The sequence below is a fragment of the Poecilia latipinna genome, unplaced genomic scaffold (assembly GCF_001443285.1).
Source record: "Poecilia latipinna isolate Pla-1442-1.1 unplaced genomic scaffold, P_latipinna-1.0 Scaffold18, whole genome shotgun sequence".
Lineage (NCBI taxonomy): Eukaryota > Metazoa > Chordata > Actinopteri > Cyprinodontiformes > Poeciliidae > Poecilia > Poecilia latipinna.
In genome coordinates this window covers 698,637-714,260 of record NW_015112634.1, presented here as the reverse complement: position 1 = coordinate 714,260, position 15,624 = coordinate 698,637, and the positions used below count along the sequence as shown (strand labels likewise).

General features: G+C 35.8%; 3 protein-coding genes across 4 annotated transcripts in view; 1 reads left to right on the top strand and 2 right to left on the bottom strand.

Annotated features, from left to right (window-relative positions):
- Window positions 1–2,118, bottom strand: part of gjc2 (gap junction protein gamma 2) — a 23,585-nt gene extending 21,467 nt beyond the window's left edge. Inside the window, exon 1 of one of the 2 annotated variants that reach the window (XM_015034775.1) lies at window positions 1,915–2,118. The gene's annotated coding sequence lies outside the window, so the exon portion shown is untranslated. The remainder of the gene's footprint in view (window positions 1–1,914) is intronic. The other variant, XM_015034763.1, reaches the window with a different exon arrangement.
- Window positions 2,119–4,730: 2,612 nt separating this feature from the next.
- On the bottom strand, window positions 4,731–7,097 carry LOC106948855 (7-alpha-hydroxycholest-4-en-3-one 12-alpha-hydroxylase). Its single transcript, XM_015034729.1, has one exon. The coding sequence runs from the start codon at window positions 7,067–7,069 to the stop codon at window positions 5,534–5,536; it is 1,536 nt and encodes a 511-aa protein (XP_014890215.1). The 5' UTR covers window positions 7,070–7,097; the 3' UTR covers window positions 4,731–5,533.
- Window positions 7,098–11,971: 4,874 nt separating this feature from the next.
- Window positions 11,972–14,872, top strand: higd1a (HIG1 hypoxia inducible domain family, member 1A). Its single transcript, XM_015034738.1, has 4 exons — window positions 11,972–12,101; window positions 12,553–12,630; window positions 12,756–12,890; window positions 13,863–14,872. The coding sequence occupies exons 2-4, from the start codon at window positions 12,558–12,560 to the stop codon at window positions 13,934–13,936; spliced, it is 282 nt and encodes a 93-aa protein (XP_014890224.1). The 5' UTR covers window positions 11,972–12,101; window positions 12,553–12,557; the 3' UTR covers window positions 13,937–14,872.
- Window positions 14,873–15,624: the final 752 nt, after the last annotated feature.

The following is a 15,624-nucleotide window of genomic DNA, read 5'->3' as shown; positions in this document are numbered from 1 at the left end:
GAAGTAAATCACAAAGGCTACTTAAAATGTGTTGTACTTTAATTCCCTAAGAGTACCCACACTGAGCACCAGTGCCATCGAGCCTCCCCTTTGTGAATGTGTTGTATTTTAAATCATTCAGAAACAGATGTCCTGGCTGGGTTTAAATTGTACCTACCAGAGAGAAATGTTTTATTTCTGATAACTGTCTCTGTTTCTATTGGCAAATTCATAGAGGTGGTGGGAAAAAGTTTACCAAAGATGGAAATGTTTATTTCCATCTTTGGGTGGGGAATTAATGATTAGGGTCATAAATCACTCCACAGATTAAATTTTGTCATAAGGGTGTCTGTATGTCTCTCTCTCATAACTATTTTGTAAACTTTTGTAAACTTTTTGGAAATGTTTGGCTAAGAACTTGAAATAATCACTAACATCTTCCAGCTGGATAATGTGGCCGGCGACACTTTAACCCTGTAGCTCGAGCAAGTCAAACAAGGCAAAGAGTTTTCTGGTTCAAAACTAATTGGATTAGAGTTATTTTTGACTGTTAGTTACAATATTAACTGATTAACAGCTGTTCTTTACTTTTCTTTATGATGAAACTGTAATGTAGACCTTCTTATGTTTTCATTATGCAAGACACTTTTAATTGTGTTGTTGCTGAAATCTGCCATGTATTTTTTTATTATTATTATTATTATTTTTTTTGCCTTGTCCTGCTTTTCTCATCATGAAACACTCAAGAGGCAATTTTTAATCCGTGGCAACACTTGAAAGTTAGTGTTTATAAATACTCTCTCCATCTAGTCTGTCTGAACTTAATGTTTACTGCACATAAGAAAGGGAAATATTCTGCATGTGCAAGTTTTTTCCAAGATATTTACTCAAACTGCATGGCAGCAAAAATCAACACTGATCCAAATAAAAAAAGATACCTTAGGTCACAAAACTACAAAAATTAAAACTTTAACATCACCCTCTTAACTCTTAACTGTTCAGTCATTCTAAAAAGTAGCAGCTGAAGGAACAACAGACCTGGTTAGAATCATTGGTAGTAGAGTCAGAGATGGAACACCGAAGCTCTTGCTTATTCACAAATACGGTAACTATAACAACAACAACAACAACAACAAAACTCAACTCTATACAGTAATCCATTCATTAGCTTGATCCTAAAAAAATGCCCACTAGATGGCAGTCATGTCTTTTTTCAATTCGTTTTACATCCATTTTGAAACGATTGATAATCTCAGGCACTATCACAAACAGGTAAATGACCTATCCAGACTTTGTTACTGACAAGGTGAAATGATAACAGCGTTGTTGCTGTGGCCTTTGAAATAAGTATCAGCAAACAATAAGAGTTCAAGGCTGAGGCATTTCTAAGCATTTGGTGATCTGGTCAGTAAAATAAGGCACTGCAGATTTAGATGATGCATCCCAGTTTGCTATAATTTTGGTCAATCCAATCATTAGTACAGCATCAACTACCAATCAAAGTCATCTCGAGAAACTATGCAAAAACCAAACAAAGTACTCATATTTATACTCAAAACATACTTTTTTTTTATTCTCCACTGCACTCACAGAAGTGGGGATCACACAGTTAATCTGTTCTAGACACACATTGTTTAAATGATTTCAAATTGCGTTCAAACCACTATCCAACAATCTCAAAATAATGCTGCATAAATCATGTTGCTGTTTGTGGTTTCTTCGCAGGTGTTGTTGCTGCCTTGATTTTCTGTTATTTAAACTTATTTCATCAACTTGTGTATGCAGTGAAACTCAAGTGCTGGTTCAAATTCCACCTTTTGTTTTAGATTATTAGAGCAAGCGAAATAACCTACATCTCTAGACGGGAAGTGGGGCAGGGGGAACAGAAGGTGTGTGTGGAAGAGGTAAGAGGGAGGACAACAAGAGGTTACCTACCTGTCCACATGTGAAAAAAAAAAAAAAACCTCTTTCTAGACTTAATGGAGGAATATCCTTGCTGACATCCAAAGGAATCGTTTCAGTGTACTGGCTCAGTTGCAGGATGAGAACGACAATGGGTTATTTTTCATCAAAACCCCTCTCCACCAAGTACAGGCAGACCTCTCAGAAGACCAGCATGCCACCAAAAGACCCATTGTTCTGCAGCTCATCCGGCTACATGACCGTGACTGACAAACTGTTTATTTATTGATGGCAGCATCACAACCACTACAACCACATTCATTCACCCAGAAATAAGGTGTCATAGATTTAAGGCATCAGCTACTGATATAAAATCTATTCTCTTCAATGTGGCAAAAAAAACAACAACAAAAAACAAAAAAAACAAAAACAGCATACAACTTACTGTATGGAAAAACTACTGTGGAATCAACCATTTAAATAAAATTATATGATTACATATTTCATATATTTATATATTTTAACCAGTTTGTTTAGTGCTAACTACTTAACCACAAACATAAATCAAGGTAGCCAAAACACTTTTACTTTTTCTTCCACCTAGTAGCAAAACAGTTCAATTTTGCTACTTCAAAATTCAGGCATTAATATTAAACTACAAAATCTTAAACAAAAGATTGCATTGTATTTACACTGCAGTCATAATTTCAAATGTAAATTTTCTAAAATATTTAAAATTAAGTTTTTGAAATGCAATTTACCCTCTGTAATTTAACTTGTATTGATAGCTTTTTTTTGTTGGCCTTTCCTGTACTGTCTTTAGTTGGCAAGTTAGTTCCTGGAAATACTTTGGACTGTTCTCAGCTGGGTAAAGTCCATTAACCTGGCTGGGTTTAAAAGACAAATACAAATGGAGATTATTTTCAAGTCAAATCCAAACATACTACTGGAAGGGAGAAAATTTAAATGACTGACTTGGTTCATACGGCTCACAATTTTTGAACCTTTACTTAAATTTACATGTTAAATTAGAGAGACCCCAGAGGGTAACTCATCTTACTCTAAATACACCGATTCCACAATTGTGTAAAAAAAAAACAACAAACAAACAAAAACAAAACCTAGAGAAAATCATTGTAACCACAATATAAGAAAGTATGAATAAAAAATAAATTTGCCAGACCATACTGGAAGAGAGAATAAGTTTCAAATTCATAACTGACCTGAGCTTTGTCAAGCCAACAGCTTAAAGCTTAAAAGGTCAGCTCCTGTCCCTATTTACCAACCATTATGTAAGCAAAACCCTGGGGGTTGAGGAGAACCCAAGTGCAGAGAGCTATGGATAACTCTTAATGAACAAAAAGAAACTTAAAATGAACAACAAAGGAACTCAGTGGGAACAACTGAGAACTATGAAAGCTGGACAGAGAAACCAGTAGAAAACAATGCAAATCTTAAATACACAGAGGGAGAGAAGAGAATGCTACAGGAAGCAGAGGGAGTAATGAGAGGTAAATAGAGGCAGCTGGAGAAGATCTGGAAAGGGAGGTATTCTGGTAAGCTGAGGAAAGGAGAAAGAACAAAGCTGACACACAAAAACCTTTGATGAAAGGAAAAATTGAAGCTAGCATAAACAGTAAGTGTTTGTGCTTAGGGAACAAGTCCAAAAGACAAACAATGAAAATAATTGAACCAGCACAAGGAATAAACTAAAAAGGCAATATCTATAAGCAAATAAATTTTTGAAAAAATCTTAAATGGCAGAGAAATGGTCAGTATGGATCAAACACCATAAAATGCTATGGTGGAATAATTATGATTTTAGTGTTTTTCTCGGTAGATTGCAACACTTTGGGGGGATGATGAACAGAGAACCTCTTAACCTTAGCCAGAGCACTGCATGTGTTTTCTTGTATGACAATAACAAAAGATGTGTAACCAAGGCAACAAAGGAGAAGCAAATAAAATATCAACTGATATTCAGTACGAAGCATTCTTCGTACTGAGAAATGCTTTTTTTCTTTTCACAATGCTTTCAAACAAGGAATGCTCAAATTTTTTTGTGGTTGCTTGACAAGCCAAGGCTAACAAAATATGTGTGCCATGTGGTGATGCAGTCTTTGATTTAATCTGTCTTGCTGTGCCATTTGTTCCGAAGCAGATGTTTACTAGATCTTTTCGCAGATAATTGAAGGATTTGCTTTTTTTTGTTTTTTATCTCACAAGCATGATCACATCTGATGTCTTTCCTGTTTTGTGCTGCTATAACAAAGACAAGGTTAAGGTTAAGTAGGGTTAAGAATGCACTTGTGATAGCTAAAGTTAGAGTAATTGTCAAGCTTTGGCACAAATGGGCTAACTAAAATAAATGGAAGTAAATACAAGGTCTTAATTTGGTTAGAAGTGCAATCTTTTGTATGTGTATTGGGAAATTATCAGATACTTCCTGTAATAGAACGTTTGTTATATAACATAATAAAAAGGGAATTTTTATGTATTTGTCTAAACTCTTTTTGAAAGGAAAGTTTTAGTTAATTATCTGAGGATGTAAAACGATGATGAGACAATGAAAACTTTAACAAACTTTTACATTTGACTTTGTGGCTGAATAAATTAACATTTTAATTTTTGAACTGATCCAAAAGAGTGATACACTAAGAAACTAATTTACCAGCTGATGTGAGTGATTTTAAGCTTTAAATTACACAATTTAAAGCAAAATGACAATTGATTATATTTTGTGATGTTAAAAATGCCAGGAAAACTTGAGTGTTCATATAAGCTTTTCATGCATAAACAAGAAACGGACTTATGGTTTTGGTAAGTTGAAAGGAACAAAAGGGGTAATATTTAGGTCACAGAACCATTTATTAATAATGTCACCCATCTTCCAAAACTCTTCTCGAGAAATCCTCTTTTTAATAAACAAAAACATATTAGATTCATCAACCACAGCACTTATGACACATAGAAGGGTTAAAGTTGTGTGTTAAAAGAAACAAAGAAGCAAACAAAAAGAATACAATAGAAACACAACTTAAAAGTTAATTTGGATTTAATAGGGAAACTAATGAAGGAGGAGCTTACTTGTAGAATTTGCACCCAGGAAGCCAAGGAGAGCATTCATCTCTTATTCAATCTGTTCACAGTTTTAGAGCTTACAATAAAACAACATAAAACCGTATGAAAACTGTTTAGAAAAAAAAAAATAAACAGTTTGGGATAATTACATCTTAGCCCAGGAAATGATACTTAAAAAAAGAATTTAGAAGAAGAAAACATTCTTAAAGCTTCTTCTTTTTTAAATAAAGTGTTAATGGTAAACCAACTACAACACTGTTGAATGCTGCCTAACTTGTTTAATTCTTACATTTTATTCTGAATAGAAAAGAGGTCTACAAAATGTGTTAATAGAATAAATTTCTATGTTCTGGCGAAAAAAGAAAATGGCATGTAAAAAGATATTGAAACATACAGAAAAATATATTCTTGATAACATTAACAGAATTGGTATTACAGCAATATACAATATATTTGTATTATTCTCGTTTAGGCTTTACAAGGTGCCCATATGATTAGTGTAAGGCTATTTAATCAATCAATAGTCACAGAATACTCACAGAATAACTATAGCATGTTTTGTAAGAGGCCTTTAAAACCTGAGTCTGTATCTAAACTGAACATCTCTGTTGGGCTGCATCGATCCGAAGCCCCAACGTCTGAAGTCAATTTCAGGAATTTCCTCATCAGGGTTCTTCAACTCAAACTCAAAATACACCAACATGAGGAACACAAACTGTTTCAGCTCATTGGTGGCAAAGAATCGCCCAGGACACATGGAGACTCCCGCCCCCCAGGGCATGTTGTAGTACTTCACTTTCTTCCCATCTTTGAAAAAGTCAGTTTTCTTGCTGCCGTCTGGGTTCAGAAAGCGATCGTATTTGAATGCATGCGGGTCAGGATGGATCTGTGGGTCAAGGTGGACCGCGCTGTAAGGAAAGATTGACATCCTGTCACCTTTGCGGATTAAGTATTCACGCCCGTCGGCCATCTTGAGAGTCATGTCCTGGAGCACAGCCCTGGTAAGGAGAGGTGCAGCAGTGAGCCGGAGGGTCTCTTCCACGGCGCTGTCTAGCACTGGCGTTTTCATGAGCATTTCACGGGTCAGGTCTACCAAGGGGCCACCGCGTTTGACTTCCTGCCCCGTCTCCTTCAAAACTTTATCAACCTCTTCCCTCACTGCTTTCATGGCCTCGGGGTGTTTCAGGAGGAAGAGGAGAAGCCAGAACGAAGAGGGTCCAGTGTTACCCTGAGAGGCCCAGAGAAGAACAAACATGTACCTGTTGATCATTGACTCGTTCATGCCCACCTCTTCTTTGGACTGCTGCATGTCCCACACCCAGCGACTGATGTTGTCCTTGGCCTTCATGTTCTGCACAGAGACAGCATCCCAGAAGTAGGACTGCAGCCTGTCAGCTTCCCACTTCTGCTTTGGTGGAAGGACTCCATATGCCAAGTTGGGAAAGAGTTGGTCATATTTACGAAATTCATAAAACAGAGCTTCTGAATGAGTTCTGTCCTTCTCTTTGGCTTTCTCCTCACCTCCTTCAGACTTGTGTGGCACATTTCCAAATAAAGCCAAATAGCCGGCTCGGAAAACGATGTTGTAGCTGTAGATGAACAGTCCATCTTCCTTCCAAGGGTTCTGACCTGTGCCTGAGCCCACGCTGTGCAGCATAAGGTTTTGCAAGTTACTCATCATGGCTTGTGTCATTACTTCCAGCCCTTCCCCCTTCAAGTGCTTATTGCTGGCATTCTGTAGGATATGGTGATCATTCTGGACAGCTTTGTAGCCAAAAACCCTGTTAACAAGCTGCTCGGCGAAACTATTAAAGTCCAGCTTCTCTCTACTCTCCTTAACAAAAGCCCCAAAGGAATGGGGGTCCTGCAGAAATGTAAAGTAATATCCTCCAAGCTGCACCGTAAAAACATCACCATGCTTTTTCTTCATTCTCTCCAGAAACTTAAAACTGTCTTTGCGAAACTCCAAGACATGGCCCAGCCAAGGAATGAGACCTTTGTCAAGAGGGGGTTCTCCCGGGCGCCTCTTTCGGAAAACTCCAAGAAGGTACAGCCCTCCAAGCAGAGCAACCAAGCAGCTGAGGAGGACAGGCAGAAGCAGTGCCATGACGGTTTCTGTTGGCAGCCACAGAGCTGTGTGGAAATGAAGTCCAAGTTCAGAGTTATAAGCAGCACATTGCTCCTCCCATTCATAATGGGTTACAGATTTCCAGGAAATGAGATCAAATTCTTCAGCAGAAATGGAGCAGTGTCACAGAACAAAGTAAGGGGCTTTTATCCTTACATAGAGAGTGTGTGAAAAGAATGAAATGACTCTCGAGGAAACCTTTATGTCTTGGGAAAGAACAGATTTACTTTTCTTATATAAAGAATATTTTTTTTAAAAACACACAAAAGAGCATCACTTCTAATAATTTTGAAAATAAAACGGTTTTATTAGTTGGAGGGGGGCTTTCACCCCAGTACTTAACAATTTGAATAGTTTCAGGCTTGTAACTTGTCCCTATTTTGTTCCAAATAGTAAGAAAAGAGCCAAACGTTGTCTAAGTTGCATCAGGGCAACTTAAACAGAAAAACTGCAACAAAGCATATTTGTGGACTGATATCCGTGTTTTCTGCTGCTTCTGGAAAAACGACTTCCTCTCTGGTGATCTGTCAGCCAACGTCAATGAGTCATTTCACTCTAGATAAGAACATACTTCTGCCATCTTAAGGCTATGTAGATTGTTAAAGAGATTAACTGGGATGTTAAAAAGTGCAAGTCTTTTTTAAGTATTATATCAAAATGACAGAGAATGAGTTATGATCTAGTCATGGATTAAAAAGTACTAAAAATGCTAAAATACTATGCAGAAAGTGAATCAAATCTTTAAAAACATGTAACAAGTGTTCTTTCTTTGTTGTTCGAATCTGAAATGGAGACGTTCACTTTTTGGGTGGAATGTCAGTGTTAAGCTTCAAAGAAATTAAACTAACACCATATGGCAAAAAGTTAAAGAGAAACAGATGGAAAACAAATCAAGCAGAGTAATAAAGTAGTGGTTCACTTAACAGAAATCTTTCAAAACAAACTCTCATGTGGAGCCTTTCTGAGTGGAATTTGCATGTTCTCCCATTTTATGCCTGGATTTTATCCAGGTTCTCCAGGATTCTCCCACAGAACAAGAACATGCAAATGGGGGGAAGAAGGAGCAATAAAGTGGAATAAATTTACAAAAGCACAAATATCATGGAGTGATGCAAATGATTACAATTGTTTTTTTGTTTTTTGTTTTTTAACTGCTTGAGTAATAGTGTGAGGGATGCTTCTCAATGGGTTTGATGCTTCTGCAGCAGGTTACCTTCATGTCTTAATGTGGATAAGAAGAACATCTAAAGAGAAACTGGCTGATAAAGTGTGCCACCAATCAGCTGGAGCTTTGCAAGTTAAACTGAAATTGATAGGAAACAGAATTTGAGATCAATCGTAAAACCAACATAAAATTTCAAAAGATATTGAGATTAGAGTTGTGTCATGTCATCTGAACTTTTAAGATTGCTTACTACATCTTTACCCTGCAGAGAAAAGACTCAAAAGATTTACAGAAGCCTGGAAAAGACAGGATGAAATGTGAAACTTTTTCTAGGACATTGACTGTAAAAAGCTTTAATCACACTTGAAAGGAATAAATTAAGTTACAGTATGAACAAAAAATGTAAGTAAAAAAACAAAAAAGTTCTGGTCAGAAAGTTAGAATTCCCAAACCAAACCTAAAGGGCTTTTTTTTTCTTCAATATTTGCATTTTATTTTATTTTTTTATTTTATTTTTTAGCATGTATTGAGTGCATAGATTAAAAACAGCCAATCAAGTGACATCACTGTTATATTAGTACACTGTTATAATTACACTATATGTTCTGGTTACAAGGTAAGCTCAACAGAAAAAAGAAAACCTTGAAAGAATTCAGACCTTGAACTACTGATGAAACAGTCCACTGACCTTCATTCCGCTCACAAACCCTATCATCTGTTCAAGATTAATCTTTATGTACTTGAACGTGCAAACAGTAATACTGGTCTTGCTTAAAAATGGGTCCATGAGGGAAATGTATTTTATGCTATCATGATGGCCATGAACTAAATTGCAACAATGATGCAAGCTTTATTGCATGAGAGAGCAATACGTACTTTAGACTGCAGCAGAGTCATGTCTGTTTCTGTGTTCTGTTTGTCTGTTAGCAATGCAAAATGACAGGCAGAATGTTGTGAAATGTGGTAGAGAGAGGTTGCAAATGGTAGGATTGTTTTTCATCAAGACCATTTACATTCTCGGGTTAGTGCCTGGACAGGAACCTGGTGAAAATGCAGTATATTCTAAATATGCCATCATTTTATCTTAATCTTTTAAAAATAAGAAAATGGTGTGTTAATAAAAGCCAATGACGCCTGCAAAGTCTACACTAAGAAGAAGGACCCAGCTGCCCTTGTGTTTGATCAACAGACATATAGTGCCATCTACTGGTTTATGTCAGAAAGCATTGTTAAGATTTTTGCTGATGTGATCTACACAACTAATATGCTATACATATATAATTTTTAAAAACCTGTCCTCAAACATTTATATTAGCTGAAAATGTTAAAAACTATGTATTACCTATCCATCCATTTTCTGTACACCTTTGTCCCTAGTGGTGCCTATCTCCAGCAAACATTTCAGGCAAGAGGCAACGCAGAGACAGACAACCATGCACACACACACACCTATGGAGAATTTAGAGAGGCTGATTTACCAAACAGTTGTGTTTTTGGACTGTGAGAGGAAGCTGGAGTACCCTGAGAGAACAGAGAACATGCTAACTCAATGCAGAAAGACCCCAGGCCCAGAATTGAACCCAGGACCTTCTTGCTGCAAGGTAACAGTGCTACCAATTGTGCCACTGTACAGCCCAAAATTATATTATTGCCTTTTTATTTCATATTTATTCACTACTGTTGTTCTGGTCTACATAAAATCCCAATAAAATACATGGATGTTTGAGGTTCTAACGATAATACAAACAAAGGATTCAGAGGATTGTATTTCATTTGAACTCGCACTACATTCTTTTTAGTGCACTTCCAGCAATAGACCACTAAGTGGAGCTGTGCTCCTTTTTGTCACCTCAATCTTTTAAACCGTTTGACTACAGTTTGGATTTTATTTTGAACAAGATTATGCTCTGAGATATTTGTCTCTTTTATGAAGGCCATGTGAAATTCTAAGTGTGATAGGACAGCTTTTTGTACTTGATATTTATAATTTCAGGTGATAAAAATATGAATGTAATGTTAATGATGTGAGATAAATGCATAAATGGCAGAACAGCATTTTACAAAAAAAAAAAAGTTGTAATAAAGGGAAATATCTATTTAACTGTTCTTTGTGAAGGTTAGGAAGATTTGGAAACTTCTCTCTCACCTCTCAGCTTTAATTTACATTCTACAGTGTACATCTGGTTCTTGATCACTCAGATCTGAGCTTGTAATTACATAAAGGAAATGCCACAGGCTCATTAGGGTTCAGATCTGTTTTTTTGATGTCTTCTCTCAACAAAGATGAACACAATGCAGAACATATCATAAAATAATTATAAACCTCTAGGAAAAAACATAAACTGCTTAGTTGCTTTAAGTGTATTTTTTTTATACAAGAAAAAAATATATAAGTTAATGCTTTATTCATCCCAAAAGGAAATTAAATGTTGTTGAATTATGAAAGAGTGTTATTATATGCTACTTCTGTGTTTGATTATGTTATGTGAACAATTATCGGCAAAAAAATGACTGAGGTAAACGGTTCAATGGGTTGATGACATGTAGCCAAACACATTTTATATTTTCCCTTCTTAAAAGCTATGTATTATTTTGAGTGCTGGTTAGCCCTACTTTTTGAAGTAAAATGCTTCAACAGTTCTTCTATAAACATATCATTTTATCTATACCTGCGATCATTGGCAGCTCCTCCAGAGTGGCTATGCTTCTTTACTGTACATGGACACCCAAATCGAAGTAAGTTTGCAGTCTTGCTTTTTTCTTTCCATTTTCGGAATGCTATCATCTCAGTAAGGACCAAAGTCTAGGATACCTTGTTTAATACGCCATAAAGAACTAAAGCAGTTCTAAAAGAAAAAGGTAATTAAGCCATGTACTACCAAGTATAAAGTGGCCCGCGAATGCATAAAAGGTATTCAGTCAACTTAGATGTTTAAAACTCAAAATTCAAAGTTTAGGATTTTGGACAAGACTCTAGTCTCTTTTAAAATGCAGACGATAAGACAAGAAGTCTAGGAACAAAATACAATATTTTGGTTAAATTTGTTTGTTTAGCATACTCATAAAAATATCATTGTTGCTGCAGTGGAATATACATTTCTTGCAACTATTTGCCATTGATTGTTTTGAAATAACACGTCACATTATATTTTTACAATGTCAGCTAATTTAGGTCATGAGAAAAAAAAAAAAAAAAAAAAAAAAGATAATTTGACTTCACTATTTCACATTATGTCCTGAAAGGGAGGCCACACCTACAGGGATGACTTTACTAAAATTCTGGCTGGGGGTGGAGCCATTCGTTGTCCTAGCACGCAAGCTAGTGTTGCTTTCAATACATCACGGAATTATTTGTACCCTTGGCGCATTTTCACTCTGTAGTATGTCTATGTCTATAACTGTCTGCTGCAATCGAATAAATGTGATTTTTGTCACATTCGGATAAACATTAGTGCATACTATTGTTTTAATTTAAATTACACATTACATTGCAAATTAAAATAGAGTACGATTAAATTAACAAGACTTTTAAACGTTTTTATAAGACGGTAGCGCCACTAGTTTTTTTTATTTTTAATTTTCTACTTACATTTAGCATAAGCGGAACTTGCTACATCATAAAATTGCTATCATCTCGAACTGCGATGGTTGTATCTCCAATTTTTTCTTTCTAACATTGAACTAACCACGTGGTAGTGTGACGTCAGCCCGGCGTCAGAGACAGTTATATCAGAGCCTTGCGGGTGAGTTGTTTCGAATATTACTTCCGTGAAAACTGTGGTTGGGAGACGTGCTCACGAAGCTCATCTGACTGTCTCTTTGCAAAGCTTCTCCAAAGCAACGCAGGTAAAATCTTTTCCACTCTATACATTAAAACTGCGACGTTAGTTGGTAAACAGCCGATAATGAGCGTTTTGTTTTTATTGTCTCATGTTTCCCTGGCTGCTTAGGCCCTGAATTGACTTTCAGCCTGTTTGAAACGATTTAAACAACATTCTTTTTTAAACAGGAAAAAAAAAATTGCCTGCTATAACTGTTTATACATAAGTAAATTGTTCCCTACATTAAAAATGTATCTTCCTTGCCCTTCATGTCACCTTCTAACAGGACATGATGAGGCCAACTAAATTGAAACCAGTAAGGCTGCAACTTTAGAATGTGTTTAAATATATCTAGAGATAAGATTCAGTAAACCAACTTTATAATAAGCTTTTTTTTCTGGACTGACTGAACTGTCAAAGTTCTGAAAATTACTGTAAAAATGTTTTAAAAATCTGCTGTTTTGTGTGCACCATAGTCAAGATGTCCTCTTACGAAGAAGGAAATGATTCAAAGTTAATGCGGAAAGTGAAGGAGAATCCATTTGTTCCACTGGGTGAGTACGTTTTGTTCCATGGTAATAGAGTGAAAAAGTCCAAGTCGAATTAAGAAGTCTCATGTTCGTAGTTGCAGTATGCAGTTTTGAAATTGAGCTGTATATAATCCCTAGTTGTTTTGCAGGATTGGCTGGATTTGTTGGCATCGTTGGACACCAGCTGTACAAAATGAAAAATCGAGGGGACACAAAAATGTCGGTGCACTTGATTCATATGCGTGTAGCTGCACAAGGCTTTGTGGTTGGAGCCATGACAGTAGGTATGTATCATTTATTATCTTGTTTCTATGTAGGTTGCTTTTATATTAGCAATATCTTTCATTTCATTTACATTAGAATGTATTTACATGTCTGTACGAGATAAAAAAAACATTCATAGTTGTGAGAAAGACGATATCAACATTCCCAGTTTGATCTTATTTGTCTCCCTGGGAGATGTTACACTGGTGACAGGCAGGATGAAAGTAGGTTAGGATTCTTCTAACCTCAGCTTTGACATACATGTAAAGTTGAAATTTGCGGATAGCAGATCTTCAGTAGAATTTATGTCTATTTTAAGGCTTTTACCAGACTTGGATGCTTGCCACAATATTTCTACCCTGGTTAAAAAAATAAAAATAAAAAAATAAAATAAATAGTCCTTTGTTCTATACTTTGCTTCATACATAGGGCCTGGACCCTTGGCTATTGAGAAATGATTGCTTGCTATACGTGTTTACTCTTGAAATTTGAAATTTTACCCAATTGATAACATTTGGCTGTGGTGTGTGTAATGTGCCAGTTTGATGCTATGAAACTTGAGGGAAATTGCATTTTTTTTTTTTTTTTTTTTACATTAAGTGTTCCCATCACTTTTCCTGTGTTTTTACAGGAAAAGTGATATGTAGCCTAGATCAGTCTGTTAATCTGTTAGAATATTAGCACATATAATTTTAATAATCTCTGAATATAATTTCTAAATATTCCATCTGAGTATTTCACTATAGCTTGTACTGCACAATTCCTATTGTGGTAAGGATTAGGCTTGATTTATTGTGAAACTCCATTGTTCTCTTTAGTTATCTATAGATGAGAACTATGTTTGCCTTATTGTGTTTCTTGCTTTATCAAACAGTGATGACTTTGAATTTCATTTATCACAACTCTGAGCTGCAACTTTTTTGATTTGTTTCTGTCTTTAAGTTTCCATTCTCTAACTCGCCTTTTTCTTCTCATTTTTTTTTCTTTCTTAGGGGTCCTGTATTCAATGTACAACGAGTACATTAGGCACCCCAAAGAAGAGCAGAATGCTGGAAAACACAGTTGAACAGAGACTCTTACAATTAGATTTTTGTGTCTTTAATACTCTCACATTTATAGATGTACATTCAGAGGCTAACAGATGACTAAAAACCAACTGATGGTGTACCCTTCGACAGAAAATGTTTGCCACTGCAAACGTGGATGCTTGTGATAAGGATGGCCAGACAGATGTATTTTTGTCTAATGTTTTAGTGTATTATATAAAACAAAATTAGTTGCAGATAAATTTGACAATATTTATGACCAGGAGGATAAATCTGACTCTACACAGAAGGCTCTGGCTTTCATATTCATTTATCATTGTCCTGTTGAAAGTCAGCTATGCTTTTATGTGGTAATTTGGGTATTAGCCAAATTAAAAGCATTTCCATATTAATCTTTTTTTTTTTCTTCTGTAAAATGTTCACCTCTCCTGACAAAAGCTTTAACAGATGTTTGCACACTGTCGCAAGAAAAAAAATAATGTTTTTTTGTTATAAATACTTCTACTAAAATGCTGATTTTTATTCATTGAGATTCTCTGTATTGTACTGTAACCATTTTTTTTAATTTCTCAGTATTTTCTTCATATATTTTTTGCAATGAGATATTAATGACACAAAAAAAAACATGTGAGGTTTATATGTATAAACTGTGGTGTAGCTTGTCAAACACAATGCAGCCTGTTTTAGTGGCAAACATTAATTGGTTCCTAAGGTATCTCCAGGGCTGATTATTATTGTATGTACCAGGCTATTTGTGAAAGTCGCTTTCATTTCCTGAAATAGTTTTGAATCTCTGCTGTGTGTACACTTATATTGTGTGCTTTACCTGGAACAGTTCTTAGTTTCATATTTTATATGATAATATGCACAGCAAGTCCAACTCGCTTTTGGTAGCTACTGTTTTCAAAATTGTTTCCTTTCTTCATTCATTAAATAATCTCCTACTTACTGTAACTTAAACAATGTTTTGTACTCTTTGAAACACACGTAGCATTTAGTGAATTACTTTACTGACATTGCAGTATGCCTTTGATGAAGGCAGTGTGTTAAGGTCTGCTATAAAGATTAGTTTTTATTTGGCAACATGAACTGTCTACCTGACATGCAGGAAGGGCTGTGCAAGTACTGTCAGCATCACAAAGCCTGGATGGCATTCCGACGTGAAAATACCTCTGGGGTGGATTTGTCAGCATGACTCGGCAAATCTTCTAACTTTCTAAAGACTATGTTGAATAAACAAGCAGTAGCTCTAAAACCAGTTTCAATATGAGCTTATAGTCAAACCAACTGATATGATGAAGAATCCAGTGAAATATGTGTGGCTCTTAAATTTGAGCATTATAACTTTCCCAAATTAAAGTAAATTGCTGGTCCTCTTAATACAACACATTCTGTTTGTACTATGTAATAAGTGGCTCAATCAAATGTAGGCAATTTTTTTCATTGTGTACAACAGAAGGCAAATTAGACATGCTAAGGATTTTATTGCGGTTGGTGAATCAGTATTTCATCCCATTTATTTTTGTGACATACTCCACAGTGGTGTATGTATAGATTGCACTTTGTAATTTTTCCACTCAACTTTCCATTCATGACTATGTGAAAAGCCCTCTTTAATTATGTTTTTTTTTTTTTTTTTTTTTTTTTGGGGGGGGGCTGAAGGTGTCTAGGCTGGAGAACCGGCAATTCACACGTGAAGAACGAGGAG